The 23,934-nt window shown below is 41.5% G+C and overlaps 1 protein-coding gene across 1 annotated transcript in view; it reads left to right on the top strand.

Moving 5' to 3' along the window:
• Positions 1 to 23,046, top strand: part of LOC119484827 (regulating synaptic membrane exocytosis protein 1-like) — a 119,520-nt gene extending 96,474 nt beyond the window's left edge. Inside the window, 9 exon segments of the mRNA XM_037763943.1 lie at positions 777 to 880; positions 2,276 to 2,436; positions 2,735 to 2,890; positions 8,679 to 8,893; positions 14,191 to 14,335; positions 15,951 to 16,063; positions 18,730 to 18,831; positions 19,080 to 19,219; positions 20,294 to 23,046. Of these exon segments, the coding sequence (XP_037619871.1) occupies positions 777 to 880; positions 2,276 to 2,436; positions 2,735 to 2,890; positions 8,679 to 8,893; positions 14,191 to 14,335; positions 15,951 to 16,063; positions 18,730 to 18,831; positions 19,080 to 19,219; positions 20,294 to 20,512 (1,355 nt within the window). The 3' untranslated portion in view covers positions 20,513 to 23,046.
• Positions 23,047 to 23,934: the final 888 nt, after the last annotated feature.

The raw sequence follows: 23,934 nt of genomic DNA, 5'->3' as shown, positions 1-23,934 counted from the left end.
AGTAGGGTATCATTCAGGTTTTAGGAGCAGTGTCCCAGTCAGGATGCTCCTACATATTATACAGAGACACATTCTGAATTTCTACAGTGAATAAAAGATACCATCAGATATTGGGTAATGATTTACACACATCACAGCCTTCGTCTGAACATTTATTTCTCCTGGAGATGTTTGCCCTAAAAGAGCAGATTCAGAAAACTTTTAAATAATGTTCCATTTATCATATTTGAATAATGTATTGATGAATTACGGCACCCTCGCTGTCACCCCCCCTTGTGCCGTGTTTCTGCTCGTCCAGGTGCTCACCACATAGTTTTTATGTCCATACTGCTTATGAGGCGTGGCGCAAATACTCTGGAGCTGCGCCGTTATGAATTGCCATTATGAATCTCCCAGAGAACCTGATATGGAGAGGCGGAGGAGAGTACCAGCAGCTTGTGAGAAGTGCCGCAAAAAAAAGTCACGGTACGCCAAGGAGTAAAATGAATATGTGCCGGTACTGCGTACCGGTGAGTACCGGCCCTCTTCGAGCACTGGTAACAAATGTAGTTCTTTTACATAACAAATACTTATTTGAACCCAAACCATGATCTTTTCCTGACCCTAACTAAGTAAACCTAAAAGCGTCCATCATGAGGGCACTTGAGGGCCATCAGTGCTCATCATGCTCCATCTAGTGTCAGAAACCAGATCCTGCATGCTCAGGATGCTCCCTGTCCATACTCTTTACATCTTACTCTTTGTCCTGTCTTGACTATTGTCTCTTTTTGTTCCAGCCCTCGCAGTAGAGGAGCGAGCCCGACAGGTGCAGGTGAAAGTACATTCCTACCGGCCTTCAGCCTCCCACGACCCTGAGACGGACCTCAAGACCAAACGGGAGGTCAGCATCTGCGTTTTCTTTTCTTCTGATCGCCTCCTCCTCCTCCATCCTGCACTTGATAAATCATATATACCAGTGATTCTCAAAGTGGGGACCAGGTAACCCCAGGGGCACTCTGTCAGGGGGTCCACAAAATAATTTGCTATAAATTATAAAACTGTGATGTATCGTTAAAAAGTGCATATCTACAGTTCAGATGGGGCTTTTGCATTTGCATTTGCACCAATAAAACACACATATTGTGTCCATTTCTCCCACCCATGTTAGCTTTGGGCCAATAGAAACTCTGATATGATTGTGACACACAGCAATAAGTTCATTATTTTTAAGTTGAAGCACTTACTGAAAGTCAGCTTTAGACTGGTAATTATAAATATCTGGATTTATTAGGACTATGTCAGTCTAGCTACTGTTCATTTTCTGAAAGCTTTAAGATCTATTACTTGAGATGTGGACTATAAATGCTGTCAAGTTCAGTTCAAATGCAATTTGAATAAAATCACCTTCTGTTTAAAGGTCCCTGTTTGTAAAAAGTGAGATTTTCATGTCTTTTATATTATAAAGCAGGTTTAGGTGATATATAAATACTGTGAAAGTATCAAAACACTCAATCCACAGATAAATACACACAGCCCGTATTCAGACACTGTGCGTTTGAAACAAGACGTCAGGATTTATGTACATTTGTGATGTCAAAAATATTTTGACAATTTCATAGTTTTAAACGTACACATTCTAAATGTGTCCCAGTTTATTTCCTGTTGCAGTGTATGTGAATGACATCAGCTGACAGGAAGTAAACATGGACCCAAGCTGTTGCCTAGCAACGCAATTCCGTTGCCATTCCATTGAAATGCACTAAAATGGAGCGTTCCTGATAGAGCATGAATACAGGTATATTCAGACGGACAGTATGAGAAAAATAATGTGTTGTTTGAACATTACAGCATGGAAACATGTTCTAGTAGAAACCCAGACTACAAGTATGAACCTGAAGATGAGCAGGATATGGGACCTTTAAAGGTATATCAGTGGTATTAACATTCAGTAACATTGCAAATGTCCCTGCTGTGGGACTAAATAAAGGATTATCTCATTTTAACATGATTCAAATTGAAATAACTATGAAACAGGTCTGAAGTATTTGGTTTTAGAAGTTTCAGAATACAAATAGTTCCGATGGTATCTAAGAGTACCGCTGGTAGAAAGCATTATGCTTAATCAGTGTTATGATTAGGAGGGGGTCCTTAGAAAATGTTCTCCCCTGTGAGTGGTCCCTGGCCCCTAAATGTCTGAGAACCCCTGATATATACTGTATGTCTATTTTTCTATCCTCAATGTGCACATAATCATCATTTCTCTGCCACCCCCCGACCCCTTCCTCTCTGCCCGTAGATGTACGCAGAACAGAGGCGTAGCAGCGACAACATGTCGGCCAGATCGTCGGACAGCGATATGAGCGATGCGTCGGCCCTCTCCCGTGCCAGCAGTGCCTCCCGCCTCAGTAGCACCAGCTACATGTCTATCCAATCAGAACGACCCGGGGGACGACTCAGGTCAGTCCTCATTAGCTATCGCTCATATGTTCACTTTCACTGGATTTCAGTCACTCCATCCGGTTTTAATCCACATACAGTCATCTCCTTTTTGAACTAAATATTTGGGTAAATGGATGATTATGAATATGTTATGTGCATGCTAATCACTGTGTGCCTTTCTGTTTTATCTCTGCATGCCAACTGCTGCATGTTTCTGTCCTTCTGCATGCTCTATCTCCTCTCTCCTCTGACACACACACACACACACACACACACACACATACGGAAACCATAAATCCACACACACTGAACTCAGATCCAAGTCATTAGAGGAGGAGGAGAAGAGGGACAGGAGGATCTCGTGGGGGGTGAATGGAGAGGAGGAGAGGAGGAGGGCGGCAGGAAAGAGACGTTTCTCTGAGGAGTTGAAGCGCAGGAGACACACTGTAGCTGGAGACACGAGGGAGTCCAGGTAAAGATCAATAGATCCCCAAATGGTGAATTCACTGATGATGGCAGACGATCCATCTTCTCGCTGTACGACCAGTTCTGGATCCCCCAAGATAGAATCCCTAAATCCCCACTCGTTTAAGGCAACAGAAACCCCTTTAATGGCAGCAATTATAGACAATTCCTTATTGATCTCTATAGGGAAGTTATTTTCTTTTTGCTTGCAGTCTCCAAAGGGAGGTCAGAGGTCAGCTCGAAACTTGCAGTCTTGCTCAAGGATGCTTAAGCATAGTGGATACTCACTGACACTGAGGTTAAACTTGGATCTTCCAACTGAAGGATGTTGTCACTTCACATGGGAATATCTGGTTGAATGGAACCATTCGGTTAAATATAATGGACCCAGTGTCTCATTTTGGGCTCTGTCACACGTTCACACCTTCCAAAACATTAGAATTACTAACATACACACTCTCAAAGTCCTCATGTACTGTACCTTACCATGGTAGGTTAAGTTTAAACGGGCAATCCGCCGATTATACACATAAAGAGTAGTCTCCTCGTCATGAGGAGTCCTCCGCAGCCTGTATTAATGGCTTTGTAATGTCTATCTGTGGGTCTTGGGGAGCTTTCTTAAAAATACCCCTGATGATGTCATCAGAAGACTACACATTTTGAGACAAAACATGCATAACAAACCGGGGGCTCAGAACATATATTGCTGAGAAGTAAAAGTCAATTATTTGTTCCATTTCAACGTCAGCAGCCAGGAGCAGAACTACGCCGCCGCCATTTTGGACTGCAAGCGCCAGTAAAACGTCCGCCTACAAAGCGCCGTACAAACGTAAAACAAAATTACTTCTATTCTATTGTCATATTTAATGTCTGTACCGAAATGGCCTGTGTTGAACAATAAAAAAATATTATAAACATGCATACTATTATAACTATTTACTTACTTACTTACTTATTTATTAAACTTTTTTTGATGAGCATAAAGTGAGCGATGGACATAAATAGACGTTAAAAAAAATCCAGCACACAGATTTTGAGAACAATTTCTTCATGTCAAGGATCCAAAATGGAGTCCAATAGACCAGAGACCATGGATGTAGAAGAGGGTCTAACAGACCACAGACCATGGCTGTAGAAGAGGGTCCAATAGACCACAGACCATGGATGTAGAAGAGGGTCTAACAGACCACAGACCATGGCTGTAGAAGAGGGTCCAATAGACCACAGACCATGGCTGTAGAAGAGGGTCCAATAGACAACAGACCATGGATGTAGAAGAGGGTCCAATAGACCACAGACCATGGATGTAGAAGAGGGTCCAATAGACCACAGGCCATGGCTGTAGAAGAGGGTCCAATAGACAACAGACCATGGATGTAGAAGAGGGTCCAATAGACCACAAACCATGGCTATAGAAGAGGGTCCAATAGACCACAGACCATGGATGTAGAACAGGGTCCAATAGACCACAGACCATGGCTGTAGAAGAGGGTCCAATAGACCACAGACCATGGATGTAGAACAGGGTCCAATAGACCACAGACCATGGCTGTAGAAGAGGGTCCAATAGACCACAGATCATGGATGTAGAAGAGGGTCTAATAGACCACAGACCATGGATGTAGAAGAGGGTCCAGTAGACCACAGACCATGGATGTAGAAGAGGGTCTAATAGACCACAGACCATGGATGTAGAAGAGGGTCCAGTAGACCACAGACCATGGATGTAGAAGAGGGTCCAGTAGACCACAGACCATGGATGTAGAAGAGGTTGTGACACTAAATGTCCAGTTTAGCATTTAGCATGTTTGTCAACTGAATACATCCAAATATTAACAAGACTTGATTTAAATGAAATTAAATGAAAACTCTTTTTATGAATAAAAGTAGTAATAGATTGTTTTTAAATTTACGTGCCGCATAAAACAAGAATGAATTTTACGAAACAGAAGTTGTCCCAACTTTTGTTGTTGCTTGTTTATTTGTTGAGGAATATATTCATCAATTGATCGATCAATCAATCAATCAATTAAACCAGATAAGAGACAATACATTACATATGATAGATTACATACAAAAGCAAAATAAAAAAGGGTTTGAAAAGAATATAAATCAGTGTCCTACAAAGAGACAACTACTAAAGTACGTACCTTTAAAAATTGCTAACAAAAATATAAACTATAATTTGAAATTAAATGACACCTAAACTAAAACTAACCATTTGGCACAAAAACAGTCTAACTGAGCTGAAATAAATAATTAAAAGGCAGACAAAAAAAATAAAAACTCACAAAAAACTCCCCACGTTCTCTTTATTATAGGCACACACACATCCCTGCTGACCAGTCGCAGTGTGCTGACAGGGACAAACGAGCCCATCCCAGTGGTCCTCAGTGGGCCACGCGCTGATGTAGTGCAGCTTATTAGCTGGCTAACGTATTGAGGTCTGGGAGGAGGAGAGAGAGAGAGAGAAGGCCCTGGTCTTTATGGCCTTACCACAGATCAATCCAAATAGAGCGTTATAAAAGCACAGCCCCACGGCCTTTGACACACTTTCTGGAGTCGAAGGTGTGTGTGTGAGACAGAGAGAGAGAGAGAGAGAGAGAGAGTGAGTGAAAAAAAATGTGAAAGAGACAGTGGGTCAATTTGAAAGTTACAAAAGAGATTTCCTTCTCAATAAAAAAAAGACTATCACAAAAAATATGGCCCAAAGTATGTGGACACCCAAACATGATTAGACAAACACCGAAATACAAGTTTGAATTCCCAAAAAAATCATCAACCATTAATTAAAAATAAGGCTGTCAATCGATCAAAATATTCAATCACAATTAATCACATTTTTTATCTGTTCAAAATGTACCTTAAAGGGAGATGTGTCAAGTATTTAATCCTCTTATCAACATGGGAGTAAGCTAATATGCTGCTTTATGCAAATGTAAGAATATATTTATTATTAGAAATCAATTAACAACACAAAGCAATTATACATATTGTCCAGAAACCCTCACAGGTACTGCATTTAACATAAAACATATGCTCAAATCACAACATGGCAAACTGCAGCCCAACCGGCAACAACAGCTGTCAGTGTGTCAGTGTGCTGACTTGACTACGACTTGCCCCAAACTGCATGTGATTATCATAAAGTGGGCATGTCTGTAAAGGGGAGACTCATGGGTACCCACAAATCCCATTTGACTCTAGTCAGCTTTAGAAGGCCTGTAATGTGGCTTATCTATAATTTAGACAAGGGATCACTTTTTAGAGAGGAATTAGTACTCCAGTGATGTACAAGTACGGCTGGCCTCAGGTCAGTTTTCACTCAGAGTAGGATATATAACATCTGTATTCAGTGGATACTCTCACATCTGCTTCAGGCCAGTCTGATGATAGCTTATGGAAGTGACTGAGTACATACAGATGAAGGGAAACAGAGGTGGCGTGAGGTTACTTTGACATTTGAACCCTTCTTACGTCTTTTTCTTCTGTTACCTATGTTCTTTAACCTGTTTCCCCTGCTTGATATGACTTTGTTTTTTATATACTGCTCTTCATCTATTTCATATAATTCACCGGACGCTGCTCATGTTGGCTTTTTTTGCTTAAATTGAGTTGAATTCATCTTCAGATTCCCCACCTTTTATTGTGTTTGTTTATACGTGACTTTTATCAATGACATCTTCGACAAACTACACTTAAACATTTTTATGACATTTTTTGACATACTACACTATGACATTTTTCAAATTTTTTGACATATTATACTGACTTTTTTTTCAAGACATTTTGCGATATACTATACTATGAATTTTTAATAGTGACCTTTCAGATAAAACTACACAAAAAGATACATTTTCCAGCTGATACATTTTTGAAATGACAAATATTGAACAGTTTCGTGGGCATTAGTTTAGCTACAGTCCAGCTTTAAAAAAAAAAAAGCCCCCAAAAAAACAAACAAATATGATATGACTGGTATGTTTCTATATGTTACACTGTACATAAATGCATATCAATTTGCATTTTGTACAATATAATTTGTCATTTTTGTTACATTTGGCCCTTCTTTGTTTTCTGTGTATGTTTGTGCAATCCCCTCTGCATGTCTCAGATCCCTCCGATCCCTCCTTGCATGCCTCCTGTGTTGTGACTGCCAGGACCCCCTCCATCCTCCAGACCTGGATCCTCCCCTCCCATCCTCTCCCTCTGCTGCTGCACGCCCTTCCCTGACCCCCCTGCAGGGGGCGGTAGAAAGGCCTCAAACCACCCTCCCCCTTCCCAGTCGTTCACTGGATCCCCTGGGCCGCTGGACTGTGGCTGTTAGGGGCCCAATGGGAGTGGGGGCTGTGGGTGATAGGGGCAGCGTAGCTGGGCTCTCCTGCAGCACTTTGACCCCCTCTGAGGGGACCGACATGCGGCGGCTCCTCCGAACCCCTAGAAGGCAGCATCGAGCGCTTAGCAGCTTCTGTCCGCGTGTAGTGGGTCGTTTGAGAGGAATGAACTTTAATGCATGATGTGATTATCAGCTTTGGACTGCTAGAACATTTAACCAGAACCAGGAGGCTCTCTTGAGATCTCTTTTTCTAGAGAGTTGTGGCCCAAATGACAGCACATAAATCAAACCACCAAACTCTCATTTTGAAGTTTTAGGGGGTTTTCACATTAGGTACGATTGATCCGTACCGTGCCCGAGTACGATTGCCCCCCCTCTCTGCTCAGCTTTCACATTAGTAAAGTTGTTCCGTACCCGAGTACACTTGTGTCATCATCCACGTGTATTTGTTTATGTTGAGATCAGCTGTTTAAGTAGCGGAGCATCGTAAAACACTTCATTCAAACTGACAGAAACTAAATAAAACTCACCACTACTGTCGTCGATAGTCTTTCCAACAATCACCAACTCTGGTTTGACTGAAATAAACTCTGATTTCACAGAGTTTGATGTGAAAATAGGCCGACTCTACACGTTGTCTACCCCCCCACCCTGTCTCTCTCTCTGCCCACTGAGCAGCTGAGCGTCTCTCGTTCTTCACAGACAAACCATTAAATCAGCTAATTAAAATAACAAACATCACTCAACCCCATCGCCTACTAACGTCTATATTTTAAGGAACCTCTCGCCGGCCTTTCTGCTGTATCATCCACGGCCGTGCAGCTCAGAGGATGAGATCTGTGCATGCCGCGCACAAATACAGACATAGATATGAAACTGTTTTATGTAAACAGATTTCGGTGGAGATCGGCGGCGTTGAAAAAGCCTGCCCTTTCAAAACTACTCCCTAACTGCTAACGTTACTCACATTAAATAGCGGTCCACTTCCGTGTTTTGGTACGGTTGGCTTTCACACCTGATGCGCACCGTACCCGAGTAGACATGATCTGTACTCCAGACCACCTTTTCAAGTGGACTCCGGTACGGATCGACAAACCGTGCCCGAGTACGGTACGGAGCGTTCACACTAATCAATCGAACTGGACTTTGGGGACAAGTGTACTCTGATCCGGGCCCGGGTCCCTGATGTGAAAGCAGCCTTAGTCCTTTGTCTGTCATCATCATCTCCCTTCCTTTGGGATCCCAGCTGTATACTCATCTGTTATTTGATTGACATGTTGTGTGATTAAACATTATTCCTCAACCACAGTCAGTTTGAAATGTTACAATTATCATCACGCACCACTTCTTATCATCCTTTGCTGCTTTTGAAGGTACAGTATAGAGGAAGTTACAGAGACCTCAATAACGCTCCATTACACCAGATCACGGTGTCACCTAGTGTCCTCTCTCTCTCCAGTCGGCAGATGCGATCGGTGGGCCGCAAAATGCTGAAGAGCTCCAGTGTGAGCGGAGAGATCTACACCCAGGAGCGCACTGACGGCAGCCAATCAGACACGGCGCTGGGCACGGTGGGCGGCGGCAGCAAGAAGAGACGCTCCAGCCTCAGCGCGCGGGTGGTGGCCATTGTTGGCAACCGCCGCAGCCGCAGCACTTCGCAGATCAGTGGCCCTGGTGAGTTGCCACGGCAACCCTAAAATAATCAGTGGTGGCTGTGTATCCCGCTAGTTATGTGTGATATGAATGTGGCAAATTTCCTCCCAAAAAAATAGTGTAGACACTAAGTCAATGATACTCACACACACATTTTATTTTCTTGTTTTTTTTATTTTCAAGTAATGTGTAAATTTCATTTAGCAAGGCTGCAAAAAATAGCATGAAAATGAACTTTTTTAATGTAGCAAGTTGCACTGAACTGTGCAGTTTATCAACATGAACAACCAACAGAACAGGTGTTGCACCTGAGACCAAAACATCTCTGCCTTTTTTAAAAAAAAAAAAGGATTTGGGGGGGGTGATTTTATGCCTTTATTGATAGTCAATAGTGGAGAGATGACGGAAAACCAGGGGCGGGATCAATGGGGAATGACCATAGACTGCATATAAGAAGTTGACGTAGTCACCGTGACGTCACCCATTAGTTTGTGGACTGCGGTTTTGAAGCCTTGAGTTCGGCATTTTGGGTTTCTTTTGACCAGAAATGACATGAGAGTTAAGGTTAGAAAAATATCATGATTTGTGTTCAAATAATAATGTAACAACATAACAAGGAAAGAACTACATGGTTGGGCTCAAAACTACTCTGTTTGTACGGTGAAAGTGACGCTGAACGTTGTGACAAACTAACAGCTGATTGTAACGTGACGCAAACAGCGGTCTCCTGGATGAAAGCCTGGTGTTTTTTGGGCCCATCCACCTCCCCTACCTCCCGCCCGCCCGGCATGCCTCTTTCTCTATTTAAACTGCGTTGCTTGCTCTGACCGAATGCAAAAAACGTCAACATATCCCTGGTTTGCAGAAACGTCCAATGCCGACATTTTTTCCTGGCGACGGGCTGAATATGAAATGATTTAGATGATTTACAGGTGCTGGAGCATAATGGTGATGGCTGATGGGTGCACAAAATAGGCACATTTTTGTTCCCTAGTAACCAAGTGTCTTACTGGCACTATTATGATGCGTCTCTGGGAGCAGGTTGATTTTGGTTTTAGCAGATTGCAAACGGTTATAGTAACACACTCACACCAAAGCACATTCAAAGGCCCAGCACCATGCTACATTCAAACCCAAAAGCATTTACTAATGGTATTCATGTCCATAGCCTATCTCCTTTCCACGCTTCCCATTCATTGTCTAGGTAAGCAGCCGTGCAATGCATTCTGGTAGCATGCCGGCGCGATTTCGAGAGACAGGGCATCACGTTGGCCGCTCCTCATTTGCATAAAGTTGAGGTCTAGGCTAGTGATGCACATTTTGAAGTTTTTTCTAACCGATAACCGACCCTCGTCAACCGATTATTAACCGTTAACCGTAAGATTAATGTGTTTCACGCAGCGGTGCTATTTTTAGTGCCTAACAAGCCGCCCAGCTGCAAAGAAAAGCTGATATACAAACAGGTTAAATCCATCTTTTATCACCAGCTGCAGTGTATGTGCAAAACAGACAACTCCATCAGTTAGTTTAGCTGTGAGGTTGTCAGCAGTGTGTCTGCCCGGCTACTCTGTCAACTCGGCGTAACGTTACTGAGTGTCCGACAGACCTGTATGTGTTTTTGCTACTTTCACAGCTGTAGCGTTGCTGTTGGCTTCGTGCTCGCCGTTGTCACACACATGCGGTCTGTCAGCGCGGCGTAACTTTAGCGAGTTTCCGACAAACCGTGTGTGTGTGGCGACAGTGGGTGTGTGGTTGCCGGTGGCGTTACAGCTGTGAACTTAACTGTGTAGTGTGTACAATTTATTTGTCGGTGACTAAATGCTACAACTCCTCAAGACCCGAACCAACTTCCTGTATCTGTAACTTCGGCTCAGACTCACTTAAGGTGGGCTGTCAAGGTGGACCAGCTATTCCCCTTTAAATGACAAGCTGAGTTTTGCTCAGCTTTTAATTTTTTTTTTAGATTTCTTTTAACCGTTTAACTGATAGCGTTAATCGGTTAAAATTCTTAATGTTGGTTAAATGGTTAATTATTAACATCCCTACTAACTAGGCTACTTTATGCAAATCAGGGGCATCGGGCGTGACTTGCATACTCAGATTTAGCAACTGCGTGGAATAAAATCTTTTCAGAAACACATTTCGGTGAACTATTTTTGCAATATAAAACAAGACCGTTTCCAGACGAGGCGCCATATTGGTTCCGTTTTGAAAGCTGGGAGCAGCTTGCCTAAGTGGCAACCTATCAAGCGTCCAATGCTGGGAAGTAGAGATGCACCGATCCGACTTTTTAAGTCCCGATACCGGTACAGATACCTGGGCTTTGGGTATCGGCCGATACCGAGTACCGATCTGATACCAGTGTTTAATTAATAAGCTGTTTGCCTCACTGTGTGGAAGTGACTTGGATCATTCTTAATGTGTAAGGCAACATCAGGCTGAGACTTAAATATGGTTTTCTTAACTTTGTAAAACAAAATGTAAAATGTAAATTTGTTTTATTTATAGAAATTGAATTTTTATTTATTATTAAAGCTGAAGTAGGCGATATTGGAGCAAATATGAATAAAAAAAGTTATTTTTATAAAACGGTCACTATATCCTGACAGTGCTCCTAACGGCCTCACTTCACAGACTGGAGGAAAACAAGCAGTAAGATCTGATCTAAGGTCTGCTGTCCATCTGCTGTCAATGAGAGCTGGCTGTTAATCACTCGCAAACTCCGACCAAACAGTCAAACTAGGCAGCGCTGATGAAATATTAATCAATATTCTGTTACGTTAATGCCTATTTCTCTCCTCAAATGTTTTCAGAATTATCTTGTAGTGCACAGTTTTGCTGTAAAATGAGAAAGTCTGTGACGCTGCCGCCATTGTGAAATCTGGTGAAGGAACGCCAAGTTCCGGTCACATGACCGGAGCACAGCCAATAGGAAAGCTCTCTCAATGAAATGACCTGTGATTGGTCAAAGTCTCCCGTCACAGGCCAGATGTTCTAAAGCCTGAAAACAGAGCCATGAGGAGGAGCAGAAGTCTAGTTTTCTCTCAGAACACTTGAATTACAATATGCTGAAAGGTTATTATGGAATTTTTGCTCAATGATGCCAAAAATATACTGACTACTGAAGCTTTAAAGTAATAAATCGAACACCAGCAGATTGGTAAAAAATCTTCAAAATTAGCAGAATTTGTATTTATTATTAAAATAATAAATTGTACACTAGCAACTTGGTAAAAAATCTTCAGGAACAGGAACCAAATCTACAATACAACAACAAGTGTAGACCTTTTTAATGCAGCAACAAATTGGTCAAAAATTAAACAGGAATTACAATTCCAGTCTATAATGTATGTAGTATATAAACATTGAGCTAAATTGAATAGATTGGACCCATTGTCTCCAATACCTGATACAGCTATTTGATCCGGTATCAGTATCGGTGCATCCCTGTGAAACAAGGCGCTCCCTTGCGATAAAACAAAAAAAACGCCCCTGTGGACATGTACCATTAAAGTACTCAACAACATACAGTTTAATTTATGTTTTAAAAACCTGCATTAAACTCTGAGACTGTGTTTCACATCGAGCCAATCCAGAGGATTTGTCCTGAGAAGCAGACTGTACCGAAGCAGTGTCCTTTTTGTTGTGTAAAAGACAAACTTCCGCTTCCCCGGCGCTCGTTAGAAAGACAAACAACCAAATAATACGTTTCAGAGAGTTTCAGAACATCGTGGCCATGCTGAGAGCCCCTCGCAGCTCAGCTCCCAGTCACACAGCAGTGTCTGGCTGGTCGGAGTCCAGCATGCACTTTTACCACAGGGTGGTGTGTAGGACTCGTGATGAAAGCCAAACACTGTACTCCTCCTCCTTTGTAGTGGACATAAAAAGCTATTAGAGAACATTAAGCCTAAGGGGGCCTCTCGCCCCCCCGCCCCCTCTCCTGATGTAAAAAGCACAGATAGTGCAGAGATCAACCTTCATTTGAAAAATCGTTCCTGTTCGTGATAGATGAGAGCAGAAAGCAGGTAAGGGAGACTTCAACTTTAGGATTTTAAGATAATTCTTACTTATATGAAGCTCACATGCTAGATGTAAAGAAATCCTCTCATGCTCAGCATGCACAAGGGATGAAGGGAGGCTCAGGAATGCAGCTACATTTTTGTCTTTGCACAATATCTGCCAATATTATGAGTCAGAAGGTCGGACACACCCCAGTCCAAGTGTGTGCTGGTCACACACACTGTTGTTTGGGTTGCTTTTCTGCCCAACAATTTCCTGTTTACTACTGATTACCAGCCTCAGCAGGACATGGGTGCGACTCTGGCAGTGCTTCAGAAAGAGAAGTCACGGAACTGGATCTGTAGGCTGTCTTGTTATTTTCTTTTCCACCAGTGAATTGTTTGATATAAAAAATGCCATACTTCATTGATAAATGTGCTCTGGAAGCTGGCCCACTTCTTTACACTGTTTGTTGTTTCCTTACCACAACGTGAGTTAAAGGGACTTTGCTTCTTAATCTGTGATTTTTCTTTTTCTAAATGTAACATTTTGTGGGGCAGCAATGATTTAAAGGGACAATGCAACGATTTTACATATGGAGTCCTGTTTACTGGTGGGGTGGGGGTGGGGGGATACTATTCAGCCTGTGAAAACGGTTGTATTAGGTCTTTTGTGGCTCTGGAGGAACTTAAAGTCTGAAAAAATGACTGATGATGTCTACAGGGGTTATCTCAACCTGGATGTCAGAAAGCCTGTCACACACTGGGGCTGTGAAGTTTGAGGGACGTGTGTATTTACAAGACAGAGAGGGGCTAACAAAAGATGCTTTTTAGTTGCATTATGGGAAATGTAGGATTCCAGCTTGACCCATACCAGTGACTAAAAGTCAAGATTAGGGCTGTCAATCGATTGAAATATTTATCTATATTTATTTTATCGCAATGAATCATCAAATTAAGAATTTAATATTCTTATCAACATGGGAGTGGGAAAATATGCTGCTTTATGTAAATGTATATATATATTTATTATTGGAAATCAATTAACAACACACTTTGTGGGGCATTGGTAGTGGCTTAGTTAAAGGACCAGTGTTTAGGATTTAGTGTCATCTAGCGGAGTCGGTGTGCAGACGTCACTCATTTCATCAATACTGTTTTTCAGTAGACTTGTACTCTCCTTCTGAATCAGCCCTTAGACAGGGCGAAAAAAAAGTAAAAGAGCACATCTGCACATTCTGTCTGGTGAAATAAAGGTGAAAAATAACTCCAACAGCACCTCTGACTCCAACATTGTGATGTCTGTCCTCTTTCATCCAGAGGGGAAGAGTAAGAAGGAGAAGGGTGCACCCATCCAAAGGAGCACGGAGACCGGCATGGCAGTAGAGCTGACCAGGAACATGAGCCGCCAGCCCAGCAGAGAGTCCAACAACGGCAGCATGAACAGCTGCAACTCTGAGGGAAAGTCAGTAAACCGCACACTTCCTGCTTCAATCAACCATTTTTCCCTCCTTTATTAATTTTTTCTCACTCATCCCTCTGAGATCCACAATAGACACGTTTTTGTCTTCTTTAGGGGGGTCCAGGGGGTCTTTAGGAGGAGATAGCAGATCAACAGTAGATGTCACTTAGAAGTGGTGTACATCATCTGAAAGCTGGGAACCTGAAGATTAATTTGAGTCAAGTTGTTCTAGTCATAAATCAGAACAAATAAAGGGTTTAGAACATTATGATAGAGGTATATGATGGTCATTCTCATGCTCTATTATGTCTCATAAGTTGTTGCAGTAATTTTTGCATCGATACACACATTTGGTGCTAAATTTAACCATTTTTTACCACTGGAGAATTGATACAAAATAATCGATAATCCCTCCAAAATACCACATTAAGACACCAAGAACTCGAGGAACATCACAGAAAAAGCCATGCTGTGATTTGGTGTCAAAAACTTTTGACATTTGGAGACTTCTGCAAGAATTGCATTTTTCAGTGATTGGATGGCGAGCACTTGTGTGTTGTTTAAACTGCTCATAAATCCTGTAATTGTTAATCTAGCTAGGAAAGCCATCCATCCTCTGAATGCTCTAGGTCTCTAGTTTGTGGCTGTAAAGTTTCATGAGGCTGTGATTATCCTAGAGGTCACCACAGGTCATTTTATACAGTCTGGTCAAGTTTCAGAAAATGGTCTATAGCACACATGAATACAGTTGGGCTCATCGGATCCACAAGAGTCTCAGCTTTACAGTGATACCCAATTTATGTAATTCAGGTACCCCAGTATGCAGAGATATTCAAACACATCATTTTAAATTAGATGAAAATAACACATTTATATTGCATTTAAAAAAGAATTGCATGTGATTATCAGAAAGTGGGCATGTCTGTAAAGGGGAGATTCGTGGGTACCCATAGAACCCATTTCGTTCACATATCTGGAGGTCAGAGGTCAAGGGACCGCTTTGAAAATGGGCCATGCTAGCAAATTTGGAGCATTATCATTAGGTCATAGGTCTTTTCATATATCTGTACCTTCCCGATCCCGCGGGTCTCAGGGGGAAGGAGAATGCTGTTGATTCTATTTTCTTTTTCATTGATTTCAAATAGCAAACGTTACACTGATGAAGCTACTGTAGCTGCCCACTAAACCCCCCCTCAGTAAAATGACATGAGTGGCAGTTAAGTGTGTTTGCCAACACGTTGTGAGGGATTATATCCAGGCATACACTTCATCTCTGCATGTACATGTGTCGGGTGACTGACCGTAAACAGAGTGTAATATAATGAGCACTCTGTCAAAAAAAAACGTTGGCTCAGTGAAGCAATGATAAAACACACACTTTGACTGAATCTAATTAAGGCCTGGTGTTTTCTGTGATGGATTCTCTCGCTTCGCCATTTTCCGAAATGTTTTTCGTGCTGTAAATAATGACGGGCAGCAAATGGGTTCTCCTGAAGGCAGGCAGCGATATGAGCTCTGAAGTCTGAAAGTATGCCGACTGCCTACAATCTACTGACGGTGTGGTGATAGCGCCCATTTTTGTCCTAATGAATCGGTGTTTGTGTGTTTTCTGTGTTAGTTTGCTCTTCTCTGGAGTCAATCTGGGGGCCAGCAGTCAGTTCAGTGATTTCCTGGATGGCCTTGGACCGGCTCAGCTAGTGGGACGGCAAACACTGGCTACTCCTGCAATAGGTAACATGCTGATGATACTCCTCTCTCCTTTCATCTCCTTTGCTCTCCTCTCCTCTCCTCTTGATCGTTCTCTCCTTTGCTCTCCTCTGACTCTCCTCTGACTCTCCTCTCCTCACACTCTCCTCTGACTCTCCTCTCCTCTCCTCTCCTCTCCTCTGACTCTCCTCTCCATTCCCCTCCTCACGCTCTCCTCTCCTCTCCATTCCTTTCCTCTGACTCTCCTCTCCTCACACTCTCCTCTCCTCTCCTCTGACTCTCCTCTCCTCTCCTCTGACTCTCCCCTCCTCAAGCTCTCCTGACACTCCTCTCCTCTTTCTCCTTTTTAATATTTTTTAAATATTTTTCTCTTTTTCTTATGTGTTTGCTTGTATATGTTTTTAAATTATTTATTTATTTTCTTTTTTTCCGATTTTTTTGCCTTTACAATATTAATTGAATATTATTTTAACGTATATTTATAGATTTTATTTTATTTTTCATGATATTATATTCTGATTATTAATCAGTCATTTTTTAAAGATAAGCTATATAAGATAAGCTTCTGTTGATACCCAAGGAGGAAATAATAATAAGCAATGAGCATAGATATAAAAATTAAAACTCTACAAGTGCAAGTGAAGTTCAAGTCGAAATAACAAGGCAAGCAATATACATCGGTTACTCCCTACAGTATGGAGGACGGAACCTGCCAAAATCAATAAATAAATCAGTAAATAACTGGATACCTGATAATAACGCACACTTGTATCGGTACCAGGCAGAGCAGCTAGCTGGCTAGCATATGGTCCATTTTTGCACTCTGACCCATGATGCTCTGATGGGATGACACACGTTGAGTGACAGGCCCCTCATTTGCATAATGAGGTAGAAATGCAAAAACAAATGTGTAAAGAAATGTATAAAGAAAAGAGTACAAAAATAAACAAGTTTGGGGAAATAAATAAGGGATGAAATGAAAAGGGAAAATTGTGCAGAAATAAGTAAATAAATGCATAAATAAATATATACATTTTAAAATGAATATAAAATAAAGAAAAATAAATGCAAAAATAATTAATAGTAAATTAATACATTAATAAGTAAAAGTGAAAATTAAGCAGAAGAGTAAATAAATAAGGGAATACATACAAAGATGAATAAATAAAGGAGCAAATTAAAACAGAAATATCAATTTACGTCACATTTTATTAATTAATGAATGGCTACATTTATTTTTAAAATTATTTTTGTTACATTTAATGACTTAAACTGTTTGTAAGAATCAGAAATGTCTTGTTAACAGTGACACCTGTGGCCGTTAAGTCAACGAAAGTCAGCGTCCTGTTGCTCGAGCTCGCGCTTGTGCTCGCTCTACATAGAAATGAACGAGCATCCCTCAAAACAGTGAGGCGACACACGTCAACTAAAACCACAATATCACTCTATATTTCAGCTGCTTGGCAGTAATGTTAGCTGACCAGACGAAGGTCTCTCCATGAATCAATGCTGATCCTAGTGTTGGCTTTTCCTGCCTCAGCCTCCCGACCGCGGCCGGAGGGAACAGGGGAGACACCGGAGTTTTGGTCGGAGACGATAACGTTTCTCTCTGCGGAGCCCCGTCACTTCACAAGACACGGGAAACCTCTGTTGGTCTGGAGGAGCTGCAGCAGTTATTTCTGCACAAAAGTCCACTGTACATTCACTAGATATTCTCAGAGCTAAATTAACTCTTCTGCAGTGTGTAGGGTGCGCACATGCACGTGAGAGTGGAGCGAAAGAGCGAGAACGAGTGCAGTGTGTGAGTGAAGGGAAGCAGGCAGAGGAGCAGAGTACAGCAGAGACTCCGGTCCTGGAGACCAAAGCTATGGTCTCCCCGTCCAACACAGACGGGCTTCACTAGATACAACCAAGAGGTTTTGGTGCTTCCGTGTAGTTTGTGTTGGAGTCTGAGTCTGAACAGCGTAGCCACACGCGAGCGCGCATGGGACACCGACCCGCAATGATTTATACGTGTAAGAAGTTACAAACAGTCCCTTTAATTATGAATTATTTACCAAGTCATTTATTTATTGATTTTTGATTTTGGCAGGTTCTGTCCTCCATACTACTGGTGTTGAACCTTAAACTAATAGTGCAGTACCGTCTCTCAGAAAAGTGACAAAGTGGTGTGATAGTAGCAGTCAGCAAGATAAGTGTACTAGACATCATATGTAATGTGGTATGACAGAGGTTCATATATGAGATATTATATTACATCTATTACACTATACTGTATATGTCATGTTATAGTGTATTTATATGTAATTGTGAGAGATACTAACTACTATAACAGGGTACAATACAATGTAATATAATATTATGATAAGTAATAATATGTAAATATATCTATATTAATATAGTAATAATATAGTTTACAGCATTATATAGTATAGGATACTATATAATGCAATAATATAGTGTGACATAATGAATCTAATGAAATATTAAGTATGCAATATACTGCTCTCATCAGTATTAATAAAAGATCCCTACTCATATATTTCTAAGTGTGCAGTGACTACCACCGATGTTCTTCTGACTGCATGTTCACCTTGCAGCTGTCAGCACCTTTTAGCTCTACTGTACGCACCGTCATCATCTTCCTGTCGTATGAACCAACCGTCTTTTCCCTTTTCTGCTGTTCCCAGGTGACATCCAGATCGGTATGATGGAGAAAAAGAGTCAGCTGGAGGTGGAAGTTATCAGGGCTCGAGGACTCGTACAAAAGCCAGGATCCAAAAACCTCCCTGGTGAGAACCTGAGCAACCTGAAAGAGCTAACTAATCCCTCCCCGTCCCCTCAAGACATCAGTCATACATTCCTCACATTATTATATGATAAACACTCTGCATCCAGTAGATAGACCCGGCCAAAAGCTCGCTCTGTGCTTTCCCTTCCCATAAAGATAGAAGCAGCCGCGAGATCTGATCTGGATTCTATTGGAGAGTCTCTGTGTTCCTCACTAATGGCTTTTTTATTGCTCTGTCTCTGCCTTCAGCTCCATACGTCAAGGTCTATCTGCTGAATAATGGAGCGTACGTAGCCAAAAAGAAAACCAAGATTGCACGGAAAACACTTGACCCACTGTACCAGCAAGCACTGCTATTCGAGGAGAGCCCACAGGGTAAAGTCTTACAGGTGAGCCCGACATATATTCCTCCTCATCACAAAGTTAAATGTTTTAATCCAAACTCATACTGATTAAATGTGTTTTAATTACGGCTGTCAATCAATTCAAATATTTAATTGGGATTAATTGCATGATTGTCCGTAGTTAATAACAATTAATCGCAAATCAATCATACATTTTTTTATCTGTTCAAAATGTACCTTAAAGGGAGATATGTTAAGTAATGCCATTTTCTAAGGGGTCCCTTGAACTTTGATCTCAAGATATGTGAATGAAAATGGGTTCTATGGGTACCCACGAGTCTCCCCTTTACAATAATAAATATATTAGGGCTGTCAATCAATTAAAATATTTAATGCCGATTAATCGCACATTTTTTATCTGTTCAAAATGTACCTTAAAGGGAGATTTGTCAAGTATTCAATACTCTTATCAACATGTTGGCAAATATGCTGCTTTATGCAAATGTATGTATATATTTACTATTGGAAATCAATTAACAACACAAAACAATGACAGATATTGTCCAGAAACCCTCACAGGTACTGCATTTAGCATAAAGAATATGCTCAAATCATAACATGGCAAACTGCAGCCCAACAGGCAACAACAGCTGTCAGTGTGTCAGTGTGCTGACTTGACTATGACTTGCCCCAAACTGCATGTGATTATCATAAAGTGGGCATGTCTGTAAAGGGGAGACTCGTGGGTACCCATAGAACCCATTTACATTCACATATCTGGAGGTCAGAGGTCAAGGGACCCCTTTGAAAATGGCCATGGTAGTTTTTCCTCTCCAAAATTTAGCACAAGTTTGGAGCGTTATTTAGCCTCCTTCATGACACGCTAGTAAGACATGGTTGGTACCGATGGATTCATTAGGTTTTCTATTTTCATGTGAAGCCAGTATCTTCACTCACCGCAACAACCTCTGAAAGATCATTTGCGTGAATGAGTTAAAGAAATTAATTAAAGCTAATTTGTGTTAACGCGTTATTATCGCGATACCTTTGACAGCCCTAGCTTTAACAGGAGGAACTAGGCTTGCTGTGTAATTTGACAGAAAATGATTTTTCCTTCAGGTGATTGTATGGGGAGACTACGGCCGCATGGACCATAAAAGCTTCATGGGAGTTGCACAAATCCTATTGGAGGAGCTGGACTTATCAAGCACAGTCATTGGATGGTACAAGTTGTTCCCGCCGTCGTCCTTGGTGGATCCGACGCTCGCCTCCCTAACTCGGCGGGCTTCCCAGTCGTCACTCGACAGCTCCTCCGGACCTCCCGGGGTCCGATCCTAGTGGACATAACAGCTCTACGGCGCTCGACGAATGACAAACTCATGAACCGTACTGTAGAGAGAAAAAAAAAAAAAAAAAGGGATGGCGGAAATGTAGAACAACAACAATCAGAAGCAGTCACAACGAGAAAGCTTTGTTGAGATCTGACAATCACTCCTGCCGCGGTTAATTTTGTCTGTTGTAGGGAGCGTCACATTTCAGTGTTTCATATCCATTCAGAAATATCTCATTCTCTGTGTATGCTGAAGAAGCAGGGCTGTCGACAGACAACAAGCAGTAGCTCTCCGGACGGGAGACGAAAACAGTGTCAGAGAATCAAATGAAGCAGGGTGATTTTTAACTGAATCAACAAAAGCAAAGAAATGTACGTTAAGCATCAGAATGTATGGACTCGAGATAGAGGTAATCACCCTCCACGCCTGCAGGTGGCGCAGTCCTCTCTGCAGTGGCCTCCTCCAGAACCCCCAACAGACTGCTGGCACTCCTGCCGCCACGCAGGGTGCTCTCGCGTGGGTATTCAGTCTGGAAGCACAGGGCCTTCTTCTGGTGCCTAGACCTTGGAGCCGCATCACTGGTCCCTCTCTCTCTGTCGAAAAAATCCTCCTTTCAGTATGTTTACCATGGCTGCTCTGAAGCCACACTGTTTTAGCGTGTTTGCTTTGTTCGTTCATTTCTTTCCCTTCGTTACTACTGGCACAAAATGTTTTTACGGTACGTAAAATGCTCATGATAATGTTGTCGATCTGGTGTGTGCATGGAGAGAAAAAATAAACAAAACACAAGAGATAAAAAACTATTAAATGTCCGCAAGTGTTATGCAGCGGAGGACCGGTGATGATGACACAGCTTAGATTTTTACACTTGACGGTGAGATTAGCGTGCGGCGTTGTTTTCCTTGTTCCACCGCTGGCAAACGTCCAGGCCAGTCGTCTTTGTATAGATGTATATTAGGCCTCCTGGGAGGTTGACCAATAAATACAATTTATGTCACTTTGAAATATCACAAGGGTTCAACATCACTGTAAAAAAAAAAAAAAACTACAACAAAAAAACCGAGAGCAAGATAGGACTAATTTTTCACATTTTTTGAGGAGTGCATTCCCTCACCCTAGCACGTTTTTAACCAACCCTTAGTTGACATTATTTTGAAATTCAAACACGAGCACAAGAGCTTGATTTTTTTACAACAAAAAGTTTAACTTTTTGAAAAAAAACATATAGTTAAAAAAAAGAAAAAAAGCAACAATCCCGTCGCCGGTTCCATTCATCTCTTTGTCTCGTCGTAAAGGAAACGGACAAAGACACAGAAAAGAAGAATCGCTCACAGTTTCCTTTGTGCATCTCTGTGAATGTGAAAGTAAACCAATCAGAACCGATCTGTCGGGACACCAACACCAATGCTCATCCTCCGTTCGGCCTGCAGACTCCTCCCACCAGGAAAAAGGCGGGGCCAGCATGACTTTGGAACCTGTTCCAAGCTGCATGCACCTTTTTGTAAAACAAAACAGATACAGAAAAAAAAGATACTGAACTAGATACGTGTGTTAGTTCCACATACTGTAGGGCCGCTTGTATGTTGCATGCAGTTGTACAGTTTGCTCGTACTTGAATATTAAAGAGATAAAACCAAGAAACCGAAGCCATTCCCATTACGCAAAGACGTTTGAACTCGACTGCAGTCAATGCCACATCCCTCAGTCCGGTGCTGAATGTCTCTCAAACTAAATCCCAAGATTACGGTGATGTCTTTCCTCGACCCTCTGGAAGATGTACGATACTGTACAGCGGTACTGAGCAGACCTCACAGCCCCTCCTACTGTTATTCCACATCATAGTATACCTCCAAGGGGCTGAGGTGATGTATGAATAAATATGTACAAATCAGATCCACTTATATGGAAATATGAATTATGTTTCAACATAATGATTTCAGATATGCGAACACATGAACTGTTAAGTTATATAAAGAATAAATGCAGATGCACAGAGAGTCATAAACTGTAAATACAGCACAGCCATTCAGCTGGGTTTTCATTGGGTTCAGTGATATTTGCAAAGGGGCCAAGTCATATAATGAGGAGCAATTAATACGTCATTAGGGACCATGCAGTGGGACAACACAAGACCGTGGACTTGAGTCACAACCCGGCCGAGCTCAAACACAGCAGCCGTGAGAACTACAGGTGTACCACTACTCTGAAAGTCGATGTCTGAACACTTCTTTGTGCTTCAAACCCAATGTCTGAACCCCCCGGCCATGTTCAGTCCCACTTCAGAAGGGTTGACTTTTCTTTTCATTGTCCGGTGAAGCTGGTTTTTCTTTTTTCTTTGTCAGTATTAACAGGAAAAAAAAAATTGCTGATTGTTTACAACTTCTGTGTTCCACTGAAACAAAAAGAAAAATTAGAAAAAAGTAAAGCATTCACTGCAACGTTACTTGTTTGTATAACAGATGTGGCTCAAATGATGTGTATGTTTTATATTTAAAAAAAAAAGTTCATTTTTATTATTTACAAATAAAAAGAATGTGTGGAAGAAAAACTGCTTCTTGGCTCGCCTTCATTTCAGTGTTTCCCCTCAAATCTCTAAGATAAAAATAATACTGATTTTTTATGTTTATTATTCTCTCAGCCTGCAGTTACCTTTGACACAATGTCAAAAGGTCAGAGCGAAAAAAATATTTCAAAATGGGATCTGCTGGTTTGTGGGAAAGTTAATATTTTCATAGTCCCATAAACGTCCTCAGTCAATGCTTCACTTGTATGACTCAGCAAAGCAGCACCTCCTTAAACTGAGGGGATAAATTCAAAGAGTCTTAAAGGTCCTAAAATTATAAAAAAAGTGAGATTTTCATGTTTTTTTATTATAAAGCCGGTTTAAGTCCTATATAAATACTGTGGAAGTATCGAAACGCTCAATCCACAGGGAAATAAACACAGCCCGTATTCAGAAACTCTGCGTTTGAAACAAGCTGTCATGATTTCTGTCTATTTGTGATGTCACAAAATACAATATTTAGACCCTTTACACAGATTTAAATGTAAACATTCTAAATGTGACCCAGTTTATACCTGGTTGCAGTGTATGTGAATGTCATCAGCTGACCGGGAGCACACATGGACCCAGGCTGTTGCCTAGCAACGCAATTCTTTTGCAATTCCGGCGAAATGTGCTAAAACAGAGCGTTTAAGACAGAAGGTAAATACAGGTATATTCAGGCCGACAGCATGAGGTAAAATAAAGGGTTTTTGAACATTACAGCATGTAAACATGTTCTAGTAGAAACAAAAAATACAAGCATGATCCTGGAAATGAGCATGATATGGGACCTTTAAAGTCTAAACACATTACAAGTGTTTCTCTGCATAACTGAACAATTCAAATGCAAGATACGTTCAGGTCAGATACACGAATAAATCATC

This window comes from Sebastes umbrosus, chromosome 3, assembly GCF_015220745.1.
Source record: "Sebastes umbrosus isolate fSebUmb1 chromosome 3, fSebUmb1.pri, whole genome shotgun sequence".
NCBI classification, from domain to species: domain Eukaryota; kingdom Metazoa; phylum Chordata; class Actinopteri; order Perciformes; family Sebastidae; genus Sebastes; species Sebastes umbrosus.
This window is presented reverse-complemented; position numbering and strand designations above follow the sequence as displayed.